This window comes from Aquarana catesbeiana, linkage group LG04 (assembly GCF_042186555.1).
Source record: "Aquarana catesbeiana isolate 2022-GZ linkage group LG04, ASM4218655v1, whole genome shotgun sequence".
NCBI classification, from domain to species: domain Eukaryota; kingdom Metazoa; phylum Chordata; class Amphibia; order Anura; family Ranidae; genus Aquarana; species Aquarana catesbeiana.
The window spans coordinates 273,572,007-273,593,397 of record NC_133327.1 but is presented as its reverse complement, the minus strand read 5'-3'; the positions used below and the strand labels follow the sequence as shown (position 1 = coordinate 273,593,397).

Here is a 21,391-nt window from a genome sequence, read left to right as displayed (position 1 = left end):
CAAAATACCTAATCCCAAAATATTGGCAAGAGCCAGAGAGTCCAACGTTAGGAGACTGGGTTAAAAAGATAGGTACCATTTAGGAGAAGATAGATTAGGAAAATGTATAAACATCTGAAAAGGTTGGATAGAGTTTAGGAGTACAAGGAGATATTCTGAATTACTTGAAGTGTGATTAGGAGAGGTGGAGATGTAGAGGAAACGGAAGGATTTTTATAAGGATGGGGGAGAGGAGGGAGTTGGGGTGGGGAATGAGGGTTTTCCTTTTCTTTAAAAGAGTTCTTTTAAAGAAATGTATGTATATTTTGGATAATGTGAACATTAATAAAACTTATATAAAAAAAAAAAAAAAAAAAAAGAAACCTGTACATCTTCCTGTGAATGGAACAGGTCCTTGGGCCTGAAGCGTCTGTATGTATTGCAGCAATATACCTGCCTTTTGTAGTGCATATGGTAGCTTAGTGGGAGAGAAGTGGTCTGGATGAGGAGCATTAAAGGATTTCCAGAAATGACCCTTTGGTGACCGTTGCCTTCTTCCAAGAATTAGCTGTCCAAGCATCCGCAAAGTATGCCAACCTGGCTCCTACTGCGAGAATCTGGGCTTTCCATCCTCTACCTGAGATAGCTGCCATAACCCCGGTATTTTCTTGAACGGTGGGCGGTCGGCTTTAGGATAAAAGTGGTCTCCGCAGCGGATTCGCCATGAGATCACTTTTATCGGCGGCGGGAGAGGTCCCCCCCGCCGCATGCCGCTCACGGGATCCATCGGTAGCAGCGAAGATGATCCAATGCTGTCCCCTGAGAGGCAGGAAGTCAAGTGAGGGAATGATGGCCCCCACTTGACTCAATGTCATTGGATGACAGAAGCGATGTCAAACGTCACTTCTGCCCAACGGCCTTAAAAGGACAATTTTTTTTATTGCATTTAAGTGTAAATGTGAGATCTGAGGTCTTTTTGACCCCAGATCTCAGATTAAAGAGGTCCTGTCATGCTTTTTTCTATTACAAGGGATGTTTAGATTAGGAATCAAAGTGATCCAACATTTTTTTTTTTTAAGGGACAGTGTAAAAATAAAAAATTAAAAAGTATAATAAATAAAAAAAAAAAAAGCTAAAGCGCCCCATCCCTCCGTGCTCACGCGTAGAAGCGAACGCATACGTAAGTTGCGCCTGATTATGTAAACCGTGTTCAAACCACACATGTGAGGTATCACTGTGATCTTTAGAGAGAGAGCAATAATTCTAGCAAAATAACTCCTCTGTAACTCTGGTAACCTGTAGACATTTTTAACTGTCGCCTTTGGAGTGTCAAAGTTTGTTGCCATTCCATGAGCGGGCACAATTTTGAAACATGAGATGTTGAGTATCAGTTTATTCGGCCTAACATTATCTTTCGCAATATAAAAAAAAAATTTGGTTAACTTTACTGTTCTCTTATTTTTTTATTCAAAAAGTGTATTTTTTCCCAAAAAATTGCGTTTGTAAGACCACTGCGCAAATACAGTGTGACATAAAGTATTGCAACGACCGCCATTTTATTCTCTAGGGTGTCTGGAAAAAACATATATAATGTTTGGGGGTTCTAAGTAATTTTCTAGCAAAAATAATGATTTAACTTGTAAACACCCAAGTGTAAAAAATAGGCCTGGTCCTTAAGTGGCCAATGGCATCCCAGTAGTCCGTAGGGTTCAATACTGAGTTGGCCCACCCTTTGCAGCTATAACAGCTTCAACTCTTCTGGGAAGGCTGTCCACAAGGTTTAGGAGTGTGTCTATGGAAATGTTTGATCATTCTTCCAGAAGCGCATTTGTGTGGTCAGGCACTGATGTTGGACAAGAAAACCTAGTTCATAGTCTCCACTCTAATTCATCCCAAAGGTGTTTGTATCGGGTTGAGGTCAGGGCTATGTGCAGGCCAGTCAAGTTCCTCCACCTCAAACTTGCTCATTCATGTCTTTATGAACCTTGTTTGTGTACTGGTGCACAGTGATGTTGGAACAGGAAGGGGCCATCCCCAGACTGTTCCCACAAAGTTGGGAGCATGAAATTGTCCAAAATGTCTTGGTATGCTGACGACTTGAGAGTTCCCTTCACTGGAACTAAGGGGCCAAGCCCAACCCCTGAGAAACTACCCCACACCATAACCCCACCTCCACCAAACGATTTAGACCAGTGCACAAAGCAAGGTCCATAAAGACATGGATGAGCAAGTTTGGGGTGGAAGAACTTGACTTGCCTGCACAGTCCTGACCTCAACCTGATAGAACATCTTTGGGATAAATTAGAGTGGAGACTCTGCATTGCTCTCCAGTGTCTCCTCCCCTCCATCCCTCCCCTCCTCCACTGGCTCAGCGACTCTCTCATCGATTCCTCTGCAGGGAAGCTCGCTCGATTGGTCAGGTCTGGGTGTAACTTTTCAGCGTGGCTCAGGTGGTAGAAGGCTGTGCATACATAATATGCAAACATAAAAGTTCAGTTGTGACAAATCCCAACACCAAACGATATGCTTCTATAGGTAGGTATCTTCTAGTTCTTTCACCACGGATGCTCAAAGGGAAGGTGGCAACTAAACAGAGGTGTTTGACGCCTTTTTACAGTCAAAATCCTGAAGACGCCAAGTACGATGAAACGTCACTTTTGGGTCCCATGTGATAATCCATCTGGCCCATTACCTGAGCGATGCGTGAATTGCAGGCTAGTGCCGGAGGAATGAGCCATATCTGCACATGCTGTAAACACCCAGTGCTGGGATTCAGGAACACCTGCATGTGAGTGCAATCTTTTACTATTTGTTTTTATACCTACAATAAATATACTACATTATGAAGACCTTTTAATTGTGTCTCCAGTGAAGTCATTTCACATATCCTAGTTCTATTCTGAGGGAACATTGTGGAATGGTGTTAGCAGTGGAATCAATCTGGCTTTTCAAAATGCACACTTTGACCATCCTATAAAAACGAGTCAAGCACCTCTGGTGAGTTGCCATCTTCCCTTTGAGCACAGGTGGTGAAAAAACTAGAAGACACCTACAGTACCTATAGAAGCATATGGTTTGGTGTTGGGATTTGTCACAACTGACTTTTTATGTTTGCATATTATGTCACTGTTTTGGATTGAGGTTTGAATCAATCATAGTTTAAACTGTATTTTATTTATTGACACATAATTTTTATGAGCACAGTAAGCGCCAATTCCTTTACACACAGTGTTTTAAATAAGGCCAGGATTGAAAGGGTGATAAAATGCACCTTTGTCTATGTAGACAAAAATCCTTGCACCGGCCCTGAACACTGGGACACAGATGAGTATAGCTAGACCCCCTGCAGCCACTATTAGGGCAAGCTAATTTTGTTTTAGTATATATCAGGTGCTAGTATGTGGTTGAATGAATCTTTTTGCTATATTTAGTACAGTCAAGACTCTAAAAATGGTTACTTTATTAGAGGGGGAAGCAGACTGAAGCAATGAGCATTCTGCTGGGAGATCCCCTTTGTCCTTTGCAGATGTGGCTGCGATGATGATGATTACCGTCCAATCTGACCGCAGATTTCCAGCAGTTGGCCTCCTCAGGATAGTCGGCTTTCCGATGACAATCGTGGCTTCCTGGCTCAACCCTGTCCAGTCCCATGTGACTCCACACAGCTCTCCCACACACCTCCTTCCAGCAACCAAGTCTCTCTCTCCCCCTTCCTGTTCTCTGGCTTTTTTAATACTGGGTTGTGTAGTTTTGCTCTCAGCTAAACTGCAGGGAAAAGTTTTACTTCCAGTATACAAATCCGAGCAATCCTGCACTCTTGTATAGAAACTTATGATTAGAGATGGGCTCAGGCATGTTCGGGATCCCACCTGCCTGATCCCACCAGGAAGCCGACACTGCACACCGCTAATCACAGGCAGTGAGACATTTCGCGGACCACAGCGGCACAGATCGGGAAATGTCTCACTGCCTGTGATTAGTTGTGGTCAGTGTCAGCAGATGGGATCCTGAACATGCCCGAGCCCATCTCTACTTATGATTAACAGAGTTGCTGAACCCTGCCATCTTGTGGTAAAAATAAAGATCTGCATTACAGTAACAATGAACAATGTTACCTATGTTTACTTGTAAATTAGTGTGTGTGTGTGTCAGAAAAATAGATATAAAACATGAGAAGCCTATGAACTTCAAAATGTAATTAATAACATTGACTGGCCTTCTGATGCCATAAACAACCTAATGCAACCCCAGATTTGATGACCCAATGCAATAGGAATGAGGATTGTGAGTCCACCACTGAAGCTACCCTTCAAGAACTACTGTTTTTGCCGTAGGAACCATTTGCTATTACTCATAGAAATGTTCTGATTTGTTTCTGACAGAGCTGTTTCTTCCCTATTCTCACTGAAAAAAAAACAAAAAAAGTGGCTGAAGCACATGCATTGCTTCCTCTTGGCAGACCAGGATCTGCTGCATTGTTCAAGAACAGGCAGCTGTCTCCACTCCTTCATAATTACGAAAACATCTGGCTGTCTATAGCCTTTCTTAGGGTGACAAATGTGTAAATCAAAGTTGGACATACATGCTATATAGAAATATTCATAGTCATGTGCATTGATTAAAGTTCTCATTTTGTTTTCTTCCAGAGTGACCCAAGTCTCACCTATTTTAGCCATCGGTGCACAGTCCTCTGAAGAAAAATGCAGACTATCTGCACTGTCCAGCAATAAGATATATGTATTGCCTGATAACTGGATCTGTATACCAGGACAAAAAAACCCCAGACACCAACAACAAACCTGACCATACCACCCAGCATGAAGCAGGCAAAAGCGTCCATGATGTTTCAGACAAAAAGAAAAAAAAAGGAAAAAAAGACAAAATGTAACAAAAAGGCACCGAAGCCTAACCCCGCTACCCCAATAGATAAAAATATAACCCATAAAACAAGTGTGCCCAAAAAAGAAAAAATCATTCCTGTATGGAGTTTTATTGCGCCATTCAATCGCAGACCACGTGAAAAAATACACCAACGCCATCATACAAAGGAATCTGTGTGGGCCAGTAAGTTTAAGAACTGCATATTGGCATCATCAGTACATGATATTGTTAACAGTCAGTTCACAAAGAACACAAGTAAGCTCATGCCAGTATCACAATTGCGAGCTATGCTCAGTTCAGGAGGTAGAAGCCTAATTCCAGACCAAGAATGGATGAGGTTTATGGAAGAGGAAGCCATTCGTAAGTATAAAAGTGTTAAATCAGATTGCAAACATAAAGTGCAGGTAAAAGGCTATGAAGTAGTTAGCCATCCAGAAAATCCTTGGCTGGTGGGTTTGTGCATGTGGGCAATAGATAGACACACCAAAGAAAGATGGCCCTTGCTGGTGAAGTGCTTATACAAGTATCCAGATAGCACAATACGGCATGCCAGCAAGCATCGCTCTTTCTGCTTGAGATGGAATGAGGTCAACTATACACTTAGGTGTGACCATGCATACTACACCCAAATACAATGCCTCTTGGCTATCACAGACAAAATCTATGCAGAACTATTAATTCACACACATAAAGAAACTACCATTGTTCCTGTTTATTATGATGCAGATTTTTGGGAAGAAACAAAGATCAGACTGGAGACATTCTTCACACACAATGTACTGCCTTACTTTAAGAAAAATTTAATGGAACAAGGAGATTCCATGATGTTGGAACCTCCAGCCTCCAACCTCAGTTACACCAGAGATGAAACTCTCTTGCAGAAATGTTGTTCTTTAGAGCGTGGAGAGATTTCCATGGCCTCCTGTAAAGTATGCGCAGTCCTTGATGGGCATGAGAAGGAGATAGAAGATTTGCAGACACTTCCTAAAGAAAAGCAGGAAGATGCCGAAAATAGAGCCCGTAGAGGTAACCTTAGGGTCAGAGGTTTGCCGGAATCTATTACTGACCTACAAGGTACCATGACAGCATTCTTTCAAGAACTTGCACCAGATATTCCACTTGAATGTCTGCAATTTGATCATATACACCGGGAACTGTTCAGTCAAACACCTTATGCCAAGCCCCGAGATGTCATTATTAAATTCCATTTCTACTGCACAAAAGTTCGCTTACATCAAGCAGCGTATGCAAAATCGGAACTACTGTTCCAAACTCATAGACTCCAACTATTCAATGACATCACTCCATCAACAATTGCAAAGCGCAAAAAACTCAAACCTTACCTGCAAATTCTACAGTCACATGGTGTACAATACCGCTGGGATTTCCCATTTAAACTTTTGTTTACATTCCAAGCTCAACAATTTCAAGCATCCACTACCTCGGATCTACGGAAATGCTTCCAAGAACTTGGCTTCGAATTGCCCTAAATGACAACATAGTCCCAAGCTTTGGACTCTAGAACCCTTCCTATACCCTCTACGGTCCAGCTGGTCCTGCTGCAATAGCAGCTTTCATCCACTGATGTCCACAGTTCTCAAGCATTCCGCAGACTACAAGCAAGGCCCTTCCAGAAAATTCCAAATGGATGAATATGCTATGTACTTTACCTGAATTCTGCTCTACATCTTCTTTTTGCCTTAGGCCTCATGTACACTGCTGCTGGTATCTGTCCATGTACACAGGGTTGTTTAAAGTAGTTTCTAGGCAGTTGAGTTTAGAGGCATTTTTTGGAACGCAAAAAAATGTGTTCAGAAGCTGAGTTTACAGGCATTTCAAGCGCTTCTAAACGCGGCTAAACGTGGTAACTCGCATTCAGCCGCGTTTTGTTTACAGGCGTTTTTCATTTTTGGCTATTTAAAAAAAAAAGTTTTTCATTTATCTATTTTTAAATGCAAAACGCAACGCGGCAAAACGCCACTAAAGCAGCATGTAAATGCGGCAAAACTGGCATTTTAATTGTGGGTTACTATCTGTCAAGTTAAATCATTCAGGAGAGGTTGTAAAAATGTTCCGTGTACATGAAGCCTTGGCTAGCTATTCTGCCTCACTGTTATTTCTTCGACCATGGTTGTCTGTTGCACTTCAACCTTCTGGGGATCTCCCTCGTATATAGAATTTTTTCTGAATGTATATAATCATTTCCTGTATATATACCTGTTTGATTAATTACCCCAGATGTGCTTTGTTGTCCTTTACTCTAAAGGCTGTTTGTAGTTACACAGGCATATTTGTTACTATTTTAAATAATTGCATAGTATAACATACAGTGGGGACGGAAAGTATTCAGACACCCTTAAATTTTTCACTCTTTGTTATATTGCAGCCATTTGCTAAAATCATTTAAGTTAATTTTTTTCCTCATTAATGTACACACAACACCCCATATTGACAGAAAAACACAGAATTGTTGACATTTTTGCAGATTTATTAAAAAAGAAAAACTGAAATATCACATGGTCCTAAGTATTCAGACCCTTTGCTGTGACACTCATATATTTAAAGCGGAGTTCCACACAAAAATGGAACTTCCGCTTTTCGGAACCCTCCCCCCCTCCGGTGTCACATTTGGCACCTTTCAGGGGGGAGGGGGGTGCAGATACCTGTCTAAGACAGGTATTTGCACCCACTTCCGGCATAGACTCCCATGGGAGTCTATGCCTCTTCCCGTCCCGACCGCGCTGTCTGCTGGGAACACACAGCTCCCAGGAGAGAGCGGGGACCACAAGGGATGCGCAGCGCGACTCGCGCATGCGCAGTAGGGAACCGGGAAGTGAAGCCGCAACGCTTCACTTCCTGATTCCCTCAGCTAGGATGGCGGCGGCAGCTGCCGAGAACCGAGCGGGTTCTCGGCGTCCCCTGCCGACATCGCTGGACCCTGGGACAGGTGAGTGGGCGTGTATTAAAAATCAGCAGCTGCAGTATTTGTAGCTGCTGACTTTTAATATTTTTTTTTTTGGCGGTGTGGGTGAACCCCCGCTTTAAAGATAGAGAGAAAGAGTGCAGCGCTGGACAAATACCACAAGTAGTGTGTGTGATATAACAATAAATCAATAATGTACAGAAATAACTAATGTTAGGTAATAAATAAAGAATGAATATTAGCATCAGATGAAATGATATATAATAACATCTAATAAAAAATATTATTCAAGGTGGTGCAGATAAAATTATCACAAAAACCTAAATAAAATGTAGTGAAATACAATTCATAAAGTGAAGCAAAGTCCAAAAAGTGAAATGTCCAAAGTAAGACCCTGGGTCTGTATTTTCACCGCTAGTGCAGCCCGCCACCTGATAATGAAGCAATGGAGGCTTACCGGAAAGCCTGCGACCACCCTTATTCAGGGGGGTCAAAACAGGCTTAGTAGAGTAATCGAAGTCACGGGAAACCCTGCTGGATTCACACCAACTTCCTTCATGGATTGCCGATCAGCAGCAACAAGAAGCACCTTAGACGATGCATCCCGAGGAGGCAATTACCACATGGCAATAGATGTACACTTCCATAGATCCAGTTAAGGAATTCCGTGGGTTTTCAAAAGAAAAAAAGGAGACTCCAATAGTGCAGAGAAACTTGGCTGGTTTATTCAAACTTAAAATACAATACATAAATATTCCTAGCAGGGATAAGAGGTAAAAGAAACTCCACTGCTATTTGAAACAGAATCGCACATGCGCGATGCGTGTCCATGTTGGGTCACAACGTGGTGGTTATGACTAAGGCCTTATAGGCTGAAACGCGTCAACTGTTCTTATTTGCGTTTGGTCACTGTGGCTTGTCAATAAATATTATACTTCTTAAGAGCAATCACCGGAGTGCGGATCATCTTTTCCTCATATCATACACACTACTTGTGGTATTTGTCCAGCGATGCACTCTTTCTCTCTATATTTCGTGTGCCCTTGTATCGGGGTTACAGTGTTCAGCTGCAGGACATCCTTCACGTTTTTTTCTAACATTTTAAAATATTTTTTTACACTATTCACGCACCTAGCGCAATTCTTTTTTTTATATTTTGACTCATATATTTAACTCAGGTGCTGTCCATTTCTTCTGATCATCCTTGAGATGGTTCTACACCTTCATTTGAGTCCAGCTGTGTTTGATTACACTGATTGGACTTGATTAGGAAAGCCACACACCTGTCTATATAAGACCTTACAGATCACAGTGCATGTCAGAGCAAATGAGAATCATGAGGTCAAAGGAACTGCCTGAAGAGCTCAGAGACAGAATTGTGGCAAGGCACAGATCTGGCCAAGGTTACAAAAAAATTTCTGCTGCACTTAAGGTTCCTACGAGCACAGTGGCCTCCATAATCCTTAAATGGAAGATGTTTGGGACGACCAGAACCCTTCCTAGAGCTGGCCGTCCGGCCAAACTGAACTATCGGGGGAGAAGAGCCTTGGTGAGAGAGGTAAAGAAGAACCCAAAGATCACTGTGGCTAAGCTCCAGAGATGCAGTCGGGAGATGGGAGAAAGTTGTAGAAAGTCAACCATCACTGCAGCCCTCCACCAGTTGGGGCTTTATGGCAGAGTGGCCCAACGGAAGCCTCTCCTCAGTGCAAGACACATGAAAGCCCGCATGGAGTTTGCTAAAAAACACTTGAAGGACTCCAAGATGGTGAGAAATAAGATTCTCTGGTCTGATGAGACCAAGATAGAACTTTTTGGCCTTAATTCTAAGCGGTATGTGTGGAGAAAACCAGGCACTGCTCATCACCTGTCCAATACAGTCCCAACAGTGAAGCACGGTGGTGGCAGCATCATGCTGTGGGGGCGTTTTTCAGCTGCAGGGATAGGACGACTGGTTGCAATGGAGGGAAAGATGAATGCGGCCAAGTACAGTGATATCCTGGACGAAAACTTTATCCAAAGTGCTCAGGACCTCAGACTGGGCTGAAGGTTTACCTTCCAACAAGACAATGACCCTAAGCACACAGCTAAAATAATGAAGGAGTGGCTTCACAACATCTCCGTGACTGTTCTTGAATGGCCCAGCCAGAGCCCTGACTTAAACCCTATTGAGCATCTCTGGAGAGACCTACAAATGGCTTTCCACCAATGTTTACCATCCAACCTGACAGAAGTGGAGAGGATCTGCAAGGAGGAATGGCAGAGGATCCCCAAATCCAGGTGTGAAAAACTTGTTGCATCTTTCCCAAAAAGACTCATGGCTGTATTAGATCAAAAGGGTGCTTCTACTACATACTGAGCAAAGGGTCTGAATACTTAGGACCAAGTGATATTTCAGTTTTTCTTTTTTAATAAATTTGCAAAAATTTCAAAAATTCTGTGTTTTTCTGTCAATATGGGGTGCTGTGTGTACATTAATGAGGAAGAAAAATGAACTTAAATGATTTTAGCAAATGGCTGCAATATAACAAAGAGTGAAAAATTTAAGGGGGTCTGAATACTTTTCGTCCCCACTGTATATACTGTATATACTAGTTGGCTTTAATACCATAGCCGATTACCTTGCTTGAGAATTGCATTTAGAAACCTTAGTGTCATGTCTTTAAAAACACCTTCTATACAACCGGTTCCTAATACTAGGTTTAGCTTTTCATGTTTTCAGGGAAATCCTGAAAACATGACCTGTTGGGGTGCCTTGAGGACTGGAGTTGCGAAAGACTGCCCTAACCTATGTATATATTATTAAAAAAAACTGGCAAAGTGCGCCTGAACCTTGTACAGCTAATTCGGAATGGTGTGTTAATTAAAATGGATCTTTATCTAAAAATTGAAGGTGTGCGAACAGGCACAGACCTCTATTATACTGTACTCCTTTATGATTATATCAGTTGAAACTTAGACACTCCCCACTCTGTTGCCATGCCTGTGGTAAGTCTGATCCACACTCTAAAGACCTTATATCTCTGACTTCTTTCAAGTACAGTAATACCTTGGATTATGAGCATAATTTGCTCCAGAAGAATATCATATATCAAAGCGAGTTTCCCCATAGGAAATAATGGAAACTCAGATAATCCGTTCCACAGCCACTGCTTGTCTACGCAGTACCACATGTGACCAGAGGTGCAGGGGCACCGGAGACACTCGGAAACACTCAGAGATGCTTGGAGACACTCGGGAATGGAGTGTTTCTGAGTGTCTCCGAGCGTAACTGGTGCCCCCGCACCTCTGGCCAAATGCGCACACACACACACACACACACACACACACACGATCGTGCAATCTGGCCTCTTTTCAGGGCAAGGTAAAGAATGCTATTTGCAAGCTTTATATAACATAGGTTTGAGTGCTATGAGGCAATTCAAAACACATACACAGTCCATGAAACACACAAAATGCAAGTTCACCCAGTGTCGAGACATTACTTCAAACTGGGTACACTGGGACAAACAACCCTCGTCCGGGGAGCAAACAAACAGCCCAACATGGGCAAAAGTTATACAACAAATACCATTACAGTCTATGGGAAATGACCTGTTAATTTTGCTAGTCCCGATTTGGCTGGCATATATTTTAGATATTGGCCTTAAAATTGGTATGGGGGCCCAGATCCCATCCTGAGGGACATATATCAATGTCACCGATTTTGACAACCCCAAAAAGGAAACAAGGAGAAATGCCTTTAAAAATACCAAATTACTTAAAAGCTAGTAACTTGGGGGGGCTGACTCTGTCTGTAAAGTGTTGCATCTGTATCCAAAATGCTGCTTCAAAGATGTAAGACTTTAAGAAAACTTAAAAATCTGCATTGCAGCTGCAAAATCTTTAAAAAAAACAAAAGCAAAAATGGCCTGCCCCGACAATACATACAAGGCCATTTGGGTCTTTTAAGGCTTTAAATGAGAACCCCCACATGAAAAATACCACCCCAAACTAAAGAAAGATTGTGCCCTTCCCAAACACTAACAAACCCCTAGCCAAACACGCAGCAAGCCAACCCATGATTGGAGGGTGGATGCTTGGAGGCAGGAGGGGCTCGGGCACCCCAAAAGTCAAACACCTTGTTCCCACATTCAAGGGGACAAGGGCCTTTTCCACACAACTCTAGGCTGGGGTTGTGGGGGGCTTCAGACAGGGGGCTTTATGGAATGTGGAAAGCCCCTTTAAACTAGCGGGTCCAAGGTGCTTTGTGGTTGGTATTGGGCTGAGCCCAACATGCCCCAAAGGCAGACAGCTATGTTGGTTTGGATTGGTGAAAGAAGGCCACGGCCTTTTGAGAATGTAGTATAGTGTGGAGTTCCCCTTTAAAAGCAAAAGTTAGCCCAAGGAAATCAAAGGGATTAGAATGGGGGACAAGAGCATTGGATAATGGAGTGGACTGTGGAGTTCCCCTTTAAAAGCAAAAGCTAGACCTAGCAAATCAAAGGTATGGAGTGGGGGGGAGACAAGAGCGTTGGAGAATGGAGAATAGTGTGGAGTTTCCCTTTAAAAGCAAAAGCTAGCCCAAGGAAATTGTGTGCATTAGAGGGGGGAGCTCATGTTCTTTTAGGCCTTAAAAAAGGAGCTAGAGGAGCGAGAGTCTTTTTGCATAATTTTAACAAGGTACATGTCACATGTTGGCAACATAACATGCTAACATGACTTGTGTGCAAATCTCCTAAAAAAAATACATAAAGGTGGACCAGCTTAAAAAAAATTAGTCATGAGTTACGTATTTCCACAAAGATTAGAGGTGCGCTCTTAAAACGCATGCAACTGCATGTACGTTGCTTAACCACTTCAGCCCCGGAAGGATTTACACCCTTCCTGACCAGAGCACTTTTTACAATTTGGCACTGCGTCGCTTTAACTGCTAATTGCGCGGTCATGCAATACTGTACCCAAACGAAATTTGCTTCCTTTTCTTCCCACAAATAGAGCTTTCTTTTGATGTTATTTGATCACCTCTGTGGTTTTTATTTTTTGCGATATAAATGGAAAAAGACCGAAAATTTTGAAAAAAAATGACATTTTCTACTTTTTGTTATAAAAAAAATCCAATAAACTCAATTTTAGTCATACATTTAGGCCAAAATGTATTCAGCCACATGTCTTTGGTAAAAAAAATGTCAATAAGCGTATATTTATTGGTTTGCGCAAAAGTTAGAGCGTCTACAAACTAGGGTACATTTTCTGGAATTTACACAGCTTTTAGTTTATGACTGCCTATGTCATTTCTTGAGGTGCTAAAATGGCAGGGCAGTACAAACCCCCCCCAAATGACCCCATTTTGGAAAGTAGACACCCCAAGGAAATTGCTAAGAGGCATGTTGAGCCCATTGAATATTAATTTTTTTGTCCCAAGTGATTGAATAATGACAAAAAAAAAAATTACAAAAAGTTGTCACTAAATGATATATTGCTCACACGGGCCATGGGCATATGTGGAATTGCACCCCAAAATACATTCAGCTGCTTCTGAGTATGGGGATGCCACATGTGTGGGACATTTTGGGAGCCTAGCCGCGTACGGGGCCCCGAAAACCAATCACCGCCTTCAGGATTTCTAAGGACGTAAATTTTTGATTTCACTCCTCGCTACCTATCACAGTTTTGAAGGCCATAAAATGCCCAGATGGCACAAACCCCCCCCCCCCCAAATGACCCCATTTTGGAAAGTAGACACCCCAAGCTATTTGCTGAGAGGCATGTTGAGTCCATGGAATATTTTATATTTTGACACAAGTTGCGGGAAAGTGACAAATTTTTTTTTTTTTTTTTTGCACAAAGTTGTCACTAAATGATATATTGCTCACACAGGCCATGGGCATATGTGGGATTGCACCTCAAAATACATTTAGCTGCTTCTCCTGAGTATGGGGATACCACATGTGTGGGACTTTTTGGGAGCCTAGCCGCGTACGGGGCCCCGAAAACCAATCACCGCCCTCAGGATTTCTAATGCCCCGTACACACGGTCGGACATTGATCGGACATTCCGACAACAAAATCCTAGGATTTTTTCCGACGGATGTTGTTTTGCGTACACATGGTCGTACAAAGTTGTCGGAATTTCCGATTGCCAACAACGCGGTGACGTCAACCACGTCCGATGAGACTAGAAAAGGCCAGTTCAGAACCAAGCGCGGCACCCTTTGGGCTTCTTTTGCTAATCTTGTGTTAGTAAAAGTTTGGTGAGAGAGACGATTCGCGCTTTTTCAGACTCGTGGCTTTCAGACCGTTTTCTGCGGTTCAGTTTGTGCTTGTGGGTTTGTATCTGGTCTTCAGTGCGAGCAGCGAGTACAATTGACTTGTCATTGTGTTCGTGTTCGTTCGTTACTGTTTTTCAGGTCGCTCTTCACAGGCCTTGCTGTTCTTCAGTGCGTTCTGTTACTTCGTTCTGAGCAGCTGACCGTTTTCGAGCCATGTTGCATATACATACTCCTCGTAGAGTTCGTTCTGTGCGGGGGCTTGGTGTTGGGGTCCTGACCTTGACACAAGTCCAGTCAATGAACAGGGTGGGGAGGAGTTCATTGACCAAGAATTGGTTGCTTCAGCGTGACCAGTTCTCTCATTTGCCTTTGCTCCGTGAGATCCGTGAAAATAATCCTGATGATTTCAGGAACTTTCTCAGGATGACGGACCCCGTATTTCACCGTCTGCTGGCTTTGCTAACCCCCTATATCAGCAGGCAGGATACCTGCATGAGGCAAGCCATCACTGTGGAGCAGAGGCTGGTCGCTACCCTGCGGTACTTGGCGACAGGAAGAAGCCTGCAGGACTTGAAGTTCTCGACAGGCATCTCCCCCCAGGCTCTGGGTATCATAATCCCAGAGACCTGTTCTGCCATCATCCAGGTCCTGCAGAAGGAGTATATGAGGGTAAGTTTTTTATCCTTTAATATCACATTTTATTGTATTGAATGTTTGCTAATATATTGTATTTCTTTCCTCATTCCCTAATTACCATGATTGTAATATGCTGTGAATGTCCCCTTTGTCCTCATGCATGCTGGATTTTTATGTAATTATTTTTTTTGTCTTTCATACATATTTGCCTTCACTTACCTCCCCAGCATGCTCTCCTGCCCTATATTCACCTCATGTAGTCACTTAACAATGTATTCTATCAGCTCCATAGTAGTGTTTTACCCCTAACAACCCCTAAAATGTTTTTAAATGTGATTTGTGCTTTACATTCAGGCAGAGTGCCAGAGGCTTTTTTTTGTGGTGTCCCCAAATCAGTATTATTAACCCTCCCTCCCCCCAACTGCTAAGTCAGCTGATCCCAATTCTCTATCTATCCTCAATCATCTATCTGCTGACTTTGCCAAACCCATACACACTATACCCATCTCTTTTGTGCTCAGATGTATGGTTGAATTCCCCAAAGCATGTAGTGCAAGGGCCTGCCTGTATACTTTCAAATGGTAATGTTTAAAGTTTTTGTATACTATTATTATCTTGATAGGTAATAGCAGAATGTCCAAATGTGCTCAAATGTGTACAGTGTGTATTTATATCTTTGTATTATGACACTTCTTACCTGTCCAGTGGGCTGCCAATAGTGTAACTAAGGAGGGGCTATTCCAAGTAATACCCATTATTTAGGCATTCATCTCTCAATGAAGTGGAGAGGGTTACCTGTCCAAAGTCCCCCCCCCTATAATGTTAGAAATGGCCCATAAGAGGGGGGGGGGATATGATAGGTGTACCTTATACTTTGGTGTTGTAAAATTCCCCTTAATAATAAATGTTATCTGGATGTTGGCCAAGAATGTTTGTGTCTAATCTGCTTTCCATGTTTATGTGCAAAAATACAAATTTTTTTTGGTTTTCCTCAACAGTTTCCTTCCACGCCACAGGAATGGCAGACTGTGGCCTCCCACTTTGCCCAGCGGTGGGACTTTCCTAACTGCGGAGGGGCAATTGATGGGAAACACGTCCACATTGTCCCACCACCCAACTCGGGGTCGTACTATTATAATTACAAAGGATTCAATAGTATTGTGATGTTGGCGGTCGTGTCGGCTAATTACGACTTCCTGTATGTGGACGTGGGGAAGAATGGCCGGATGTCCGATGGTGGAGTCATCGCCCAGACGGAGTTTTACAGCCGTCTCCAGAATGGCAGCTTGGACTTGCCACCTCCAGAAGACAATGTGGAAGGACTCCCATTCGTCTTCGTTGCAAATGAAGCATTTGCGCTGGGGGACCATCTTATGCGGCCATTCCCAATGAGGATCCTCACCCCGGAACAGAGGGTTTTTAATTACCGGCTGGCCAGAACCAGAAGAGTGGTGGAGAACACATTTGGAATCATGGCCAGCTGGTTCCGCCTATTTCTGACACCCATCCATATGGCGGAGTATAAACTTAATCATATAATCCTGGCGTGCTGTGTTCTACATAACTTTTTACGCCAAAATTCTGCCAACTATGCTGGCTCAGTTGGGCCTGAGGCCGGAATTCTACATGAAACAACCCTGACGGCGCTTGAAAGTGGCTGTCCTGGCTTGCCCTCCCTGAGTTCTTTGCGGGTAGGGGGGCCATCAATATGCCAGACAATTTGTGAAGCCTTTATCAAATAACTACAACACTTGAAAATGCACTGAAACTGCACTTGTAGTGCAAAGAGGAATTGCCCTTAGGAAATAACCCCCATTTTCACAGAAAGCAGCAATTACATCACCACAAAAGTGTTGTAGCGTTGAGACAATAATCCACACATTCTTGATAACAATCTTTTTAATACCTGCACAATCACATGTGCATTTAGAAAAGGTTTTTAAAACAAACCAACATGTTTGTTGTATAACAATTTTTGGAGTGGCATTATCAAAAATAGAAATGTCCATTTAAGATAAAACAGGCATGCGTAAAACCAACAAGAAAGACACAAATCTTGAACTTACAAAGTTCACATATGTTAAAACTTGAAGGCAATATCAGACCTGAGTATTTAGGAACTGTGTTTGATATTGCCTTCAGATGGGGTGAAGACACCCCTGGAAAAGCCAAATTTTGAAGATGCACACCAATTACGAATGTCAACATGTGCTAGCTGCCATCACGGGGGGATCAAGGGACGTGTTTTGGGGGAGCAACCCCTTCCTCTCAGCTACTTTATTATTGAGGAAGGGGTTGCACCCCCAAAACGCGTCCATTGATCCCCCGTGATGGCAGATAGCACATGTTGGCACACTGTGTGCATCCTCAAAATTTGGCTTTTCTAAACATCGCTAAAACATTTTAAAGATTGTAGCACAAAAAAAAAACAAAGTGATTTGGAGGGGTTTTAAACTCGCCCCAAAACATCAATGATGTTATTATTTTTTTGAATAACATCATTGATTTTTTTCTTGAGGTTTTCCAATTCTAAATTACACCCCATGATCTCCCCGATCAGGATCTGGGCACTTTCTGATGTGAAAGGATCTGGATCCACAACATCACGATCACCTAAAAAGAGAGAAACCAAACAAAAACAGGTATCAAAAATCTGCCGGCATCCATCTCTTACCTGAGTCTGTGGTCGCAGACACTCACCTGTTGTGGTGCCAATTTCCACCACATCTTCTTCCTCCTCCTGCTCAGCTTGGGTTGGGGGTATTTCCCCTTCTTCCAGAGGTGGGGGGTCTGTGGTCTCCTCGGATGAGGGGTGTCCTCCGAGTCTTTTCTCCCCTATGTAAAACAAAAATAGTATACTTAGCACACAGATATTTGATGGCCGAAATATAAAGATGAAACATTGCTTGGAAGTGGGGTACAATTGTCTATTTTGGCAGAGTTCCAAGATGTATAATTTTTATTGTCTGTTGTCAAGCTTCAATACTTTACCTGTTTAGTACAAGCTTCACAGATGGAGACCCCCCCTATAGTATACACTGGAGCACCTGTGTGGGCCCCCTAATAAAAAGGGTGTTCTTGTGTCCCACACTAGTGCTCCAGTGTCCAGATGTGAAAACAGCTGCTGCGTGTCCTCTCCTTACACAGAATCTAGTTTGCATTTCCTTCTAGTAAAACAAACCCATCTACACAACCAAATATTTTTCATACAAGTAGGCCCTAAAAAATGTTGGCAAATGCATATGGCCTAAACAATGGTGTTTTATAGGCCGAAAGAAAAATGTTTGATACGAACGAATAATGGGCCCATGAACATGAAAGTTGCCATTTTAAACTGTACAACACTTAAGAAAAGCACAGGGAGCAGCACGAACGTAATAAAGACAAAAAGAATAGGAACACAGCACAACTACTTACTTTTTTGCAGCACTCTCCGGATCTTTCGGTACTGTACCGCTTCCTGAGCTGATCTTTCGATCGTCGTACCCCGAAATTCCGTTGCAGACTTTTGACCACTTTCGCCATGATCTTGGCCTTTCTGATATTGGGGTTGGGGTAAGGTCCATACTTTCCATCATAGTCGGCCTTCTTCAGGATGTCGACCGTCTCCAACATCTCCCCAAAGGACATATTTGTGGCCTTAAATCGTCTCCTTCTGGATCAGGACGTTTCCGGATCCGGGCTTTCCTCCTCCTCGTTGCTATAATTATCACGCACCTGCTCTGACTCCGCCATGTGCTCTTCACCCACTGCACAAACGAAAAGGGGCGGGGAATAGAGTAGAAAGAACGTCAGGGGCGGGCGGAGTTACACGCATGCGCAGTGTGTATAAAGCGTAACACGCGTGCGTAGTACGTACGATCTGTGAGCGGACGAAGGAGTATCGGAGGCGCCGATCGTGATAACGAAGGTAAGAGCCAAACTTGGGCCTATACTGCTTCTAGATTGAAGCCTATATTGTAACAAGATTAGGAGAGTTTTGGCTGACATTAGGGTTTGTCTTGTGTTGTGTTTTGCAGTGAAAATGGATATCTTGAACGATACCGAATTCATGGCAATCTTCATTGACATGTTCAGGGAGCTGCCTTGTCTGTGAGAGATCAACCACCCACATTATAAGAACCAAACAAAGAGGAAGGCAGCGCTGGATCAATTGCTGGAAATTGTGAAGCAGGTGATCCCCACGGCAGACATCACCTATTTGAAGATCCTAATTGGTTGCCTGAGGAGCACATATCTAAGGGAGTGCAAGAAAGTCCAGGATTTGCAGAGATCCGGAGCAGCAGATGACATCTATGTCCCCAGGATGTGGTACTATGACAGGCTGCATTTTCTGGCAGGCCAGACTGAACCCAGGTCATCACTCTCCAGTCTTCCTTCCACGCATCCTTCCCCCCCATCTGAGGCTTCTGACGCCCAACCTGGGCCTTCCAGGCAGCAACATGTGGAGGAGCCCAGCTTGAGCCAGGTATAGCATTACTCTAAATAGTTCAGGTTGTCCAATCAATGATGTTAACTAGATGTTAGTTTGGAGTACTAATTTATGATTGTGATTGATGATGCAAAAACTAAAACCATGTCCCTTTTTCATACACAGGGAATTCACAGCCAGGAGGTGGCTGGGCCGAGCAGGCTGCCTGATATGTAGGTCCCTCCCCTACACCTGCAAAGAGAAAGTGGCAGGAAGAGGAGTACCCTAGAGGAGGCTGCCATAGGCTTCTTTTGGAAGGCTACAGAGACCCTGGGAGCACCACACACTGTGGAGGAGGACTTTGCTGGCATAATTGCCTGTAAAATGCAGCGGATGGAGGAGGGCCAACAACTCATGTGTGAGTCATTAATTTTGGAAGCTCTCAATAAGGGGTTGAGGGACCAAATAACATCTGATACCCACATTTGTGACCTCACACATGGTCCTCCTCCTTCTCCTCCAGGTCCCACTAGTCCTCCTCCAGGTCCTACTCCTCCTCCTGCCACATCTCCAACAGCAGAGCCACAGCCAGGAATGAAGCGTGGAAGGAAGACCAGAAAGTGATGACCCTGGATCCAGTCTGGTCTGGCAAAAGATGCAGCCTCTTGTGGTACCACAGCCTGGGGACACAGATGTCATCTGCTGCTTTCCGGATCTCTGGGACTTCTGGACCAGACTGCACTCCCTTAGATAAGGACTCCTCAGGCCACCAATATTGATGTTCAAGAATTGATGTCTGCCCTGGGGGTCCAAGGCTTTGGTAATTTCTGCTGTTTATCCAGCGTTGCCTCCCTCTTTGTTTGGTTCTGAGCCCTTAATAAAGGATTTTTGGTTTCAATTATACTTGCCTATGTGTGTTTTCCTTCAAAAAGGACAGTTTGTTTGTGAGGATTCAGGTACATTTCAAAAATACTATGTGAAATTAACAAGGGACACCAACACCAAGCAATCTCCTTGAGATTAAATAATACAAGATAATAATGGTGTTGTGGTAACTTAACACACAAAACACACACAAAAATATTCTGGAGTAAAACTAAAAAAATAATAAAACAAAGATCTGCCTTGGAAAAAATACAAACCTAAAATATAAAAAAAAACTGCCTTTAAAAAACAAAGAATACATAATAAAAATATTTTTGTCAGATGTGACAAATCAAAATATATTAAGGGAATCCCGATAAATAATAAAGAAATAAGTTTGTGAGAAGTCTGTGTGAATATGAGCAGCAAAACTACTTCATTCTTCTCACATTATAAAGAAGAAGAGAGTGCGCTGTATTAAACCATTTTTAACATTGCACCGTGACGAAAGTGTTGTATTCATTGCGAACGCTAGTTTTACCCGACCGAGCTGTTCCGTCTCGGAATTTCTTCTGAGCATGCGAGGCACTTTGTGTGTCGGAACAGGCCACACACGGTCGGAATTGACGCGATCGGATTTTGTTGTCGGAAAATTTTATAGCCTGCTCTCAAACTTTGTGTGTCGGAAAATCTGATGGAAAATGTCCGATGGAGCCCACACACAGTCGGAATTTCCGGCAACACGTTCCGATCGGACATTTTCCATCGGAAAATCCGACCGTGTGTATGGGGCATAAGGGTGTAAATTTTTGATTTCACTCTTCACTGCCTATCACAGTTTCGGAGGCCATGGAATGCCCAGGTGGCACAAAACCCCCCCAAATGACCCCATTTTGGAAAGTAGACACCCCAAGCTATTTGCTGAGAGGCATGGTGAGTCTAGCTTGGGGTGTCTACTTTCCAAAATAGGGTCATTTGGGGGGGGGGGGGGGGGTTGTGCCACCTGGGTATTCCATGGCCTCCAAAACTGTGATAGGCAGTGAAGAGTGAAATCAAAAATTTACGCCCTTTGAAAGCCTGAAGGCGGTGCTTGGTTTTCCGGGTCCCGTGCGCAGCTAGGCTCCCAAAAAGTCTCACAGATGTGGTATCCCCGTACTCAGGAGAAGCAACAGAATGTATTTTGGGGTGTAATTTCACATATTCCCATGGCATGTTTTAGCAATATATCATTTAGTGACAACTTTGTGCAAAAAAAAATAAAAAATTTGTCTTTTTCCCGCAACTTGTGTCACAATATAAAATATTCCATGGACTCGACATGCCTTTCAGCAAATAGCTTGGGGTGTCTACTTTCCAAAATGGGGTCATTTGGGGGGGGTTTGAACTGTCCTGGCATTTTATGCACAACATTTAGAAGCTTATGTCACACATCACCCACTCTTCTAACCA

General features: G+C 43.2%; 1 protein-coding gene across 4 annotated transcripts in view; it reads left to right on the top strand.

The window, feature by feature from the left end:
* The window catches only part of LOC141139945 (uncharacterized), a 33,060-nt gene extending 25,963 nt beyond the window's left edge, over window positions 1-7,097 (top strand). For all 4 annotated transcript variants that reach the window (XM_073626575.1, XM_073626574.1, XM_073626576.1 and 1 more), the window contains one exon: window positions 4,626-7,097. In XM_073626575.1, the coding sequence (XP_073482676.1) occupies window positions 4,797-6,350 (1,554 nt within the window). In that variant the 5' untranslated portion in view covers window positions 4,626-4,796 and the 3' untranslated portion in view covers window positions 6,351-7,097. The remainder of the gene's footprint in view (window positions 1-4,625) is intronic.
* The last annotated feature ends 14,294 nt before the right edge of the window (window positions 7,098-21,391 follow it).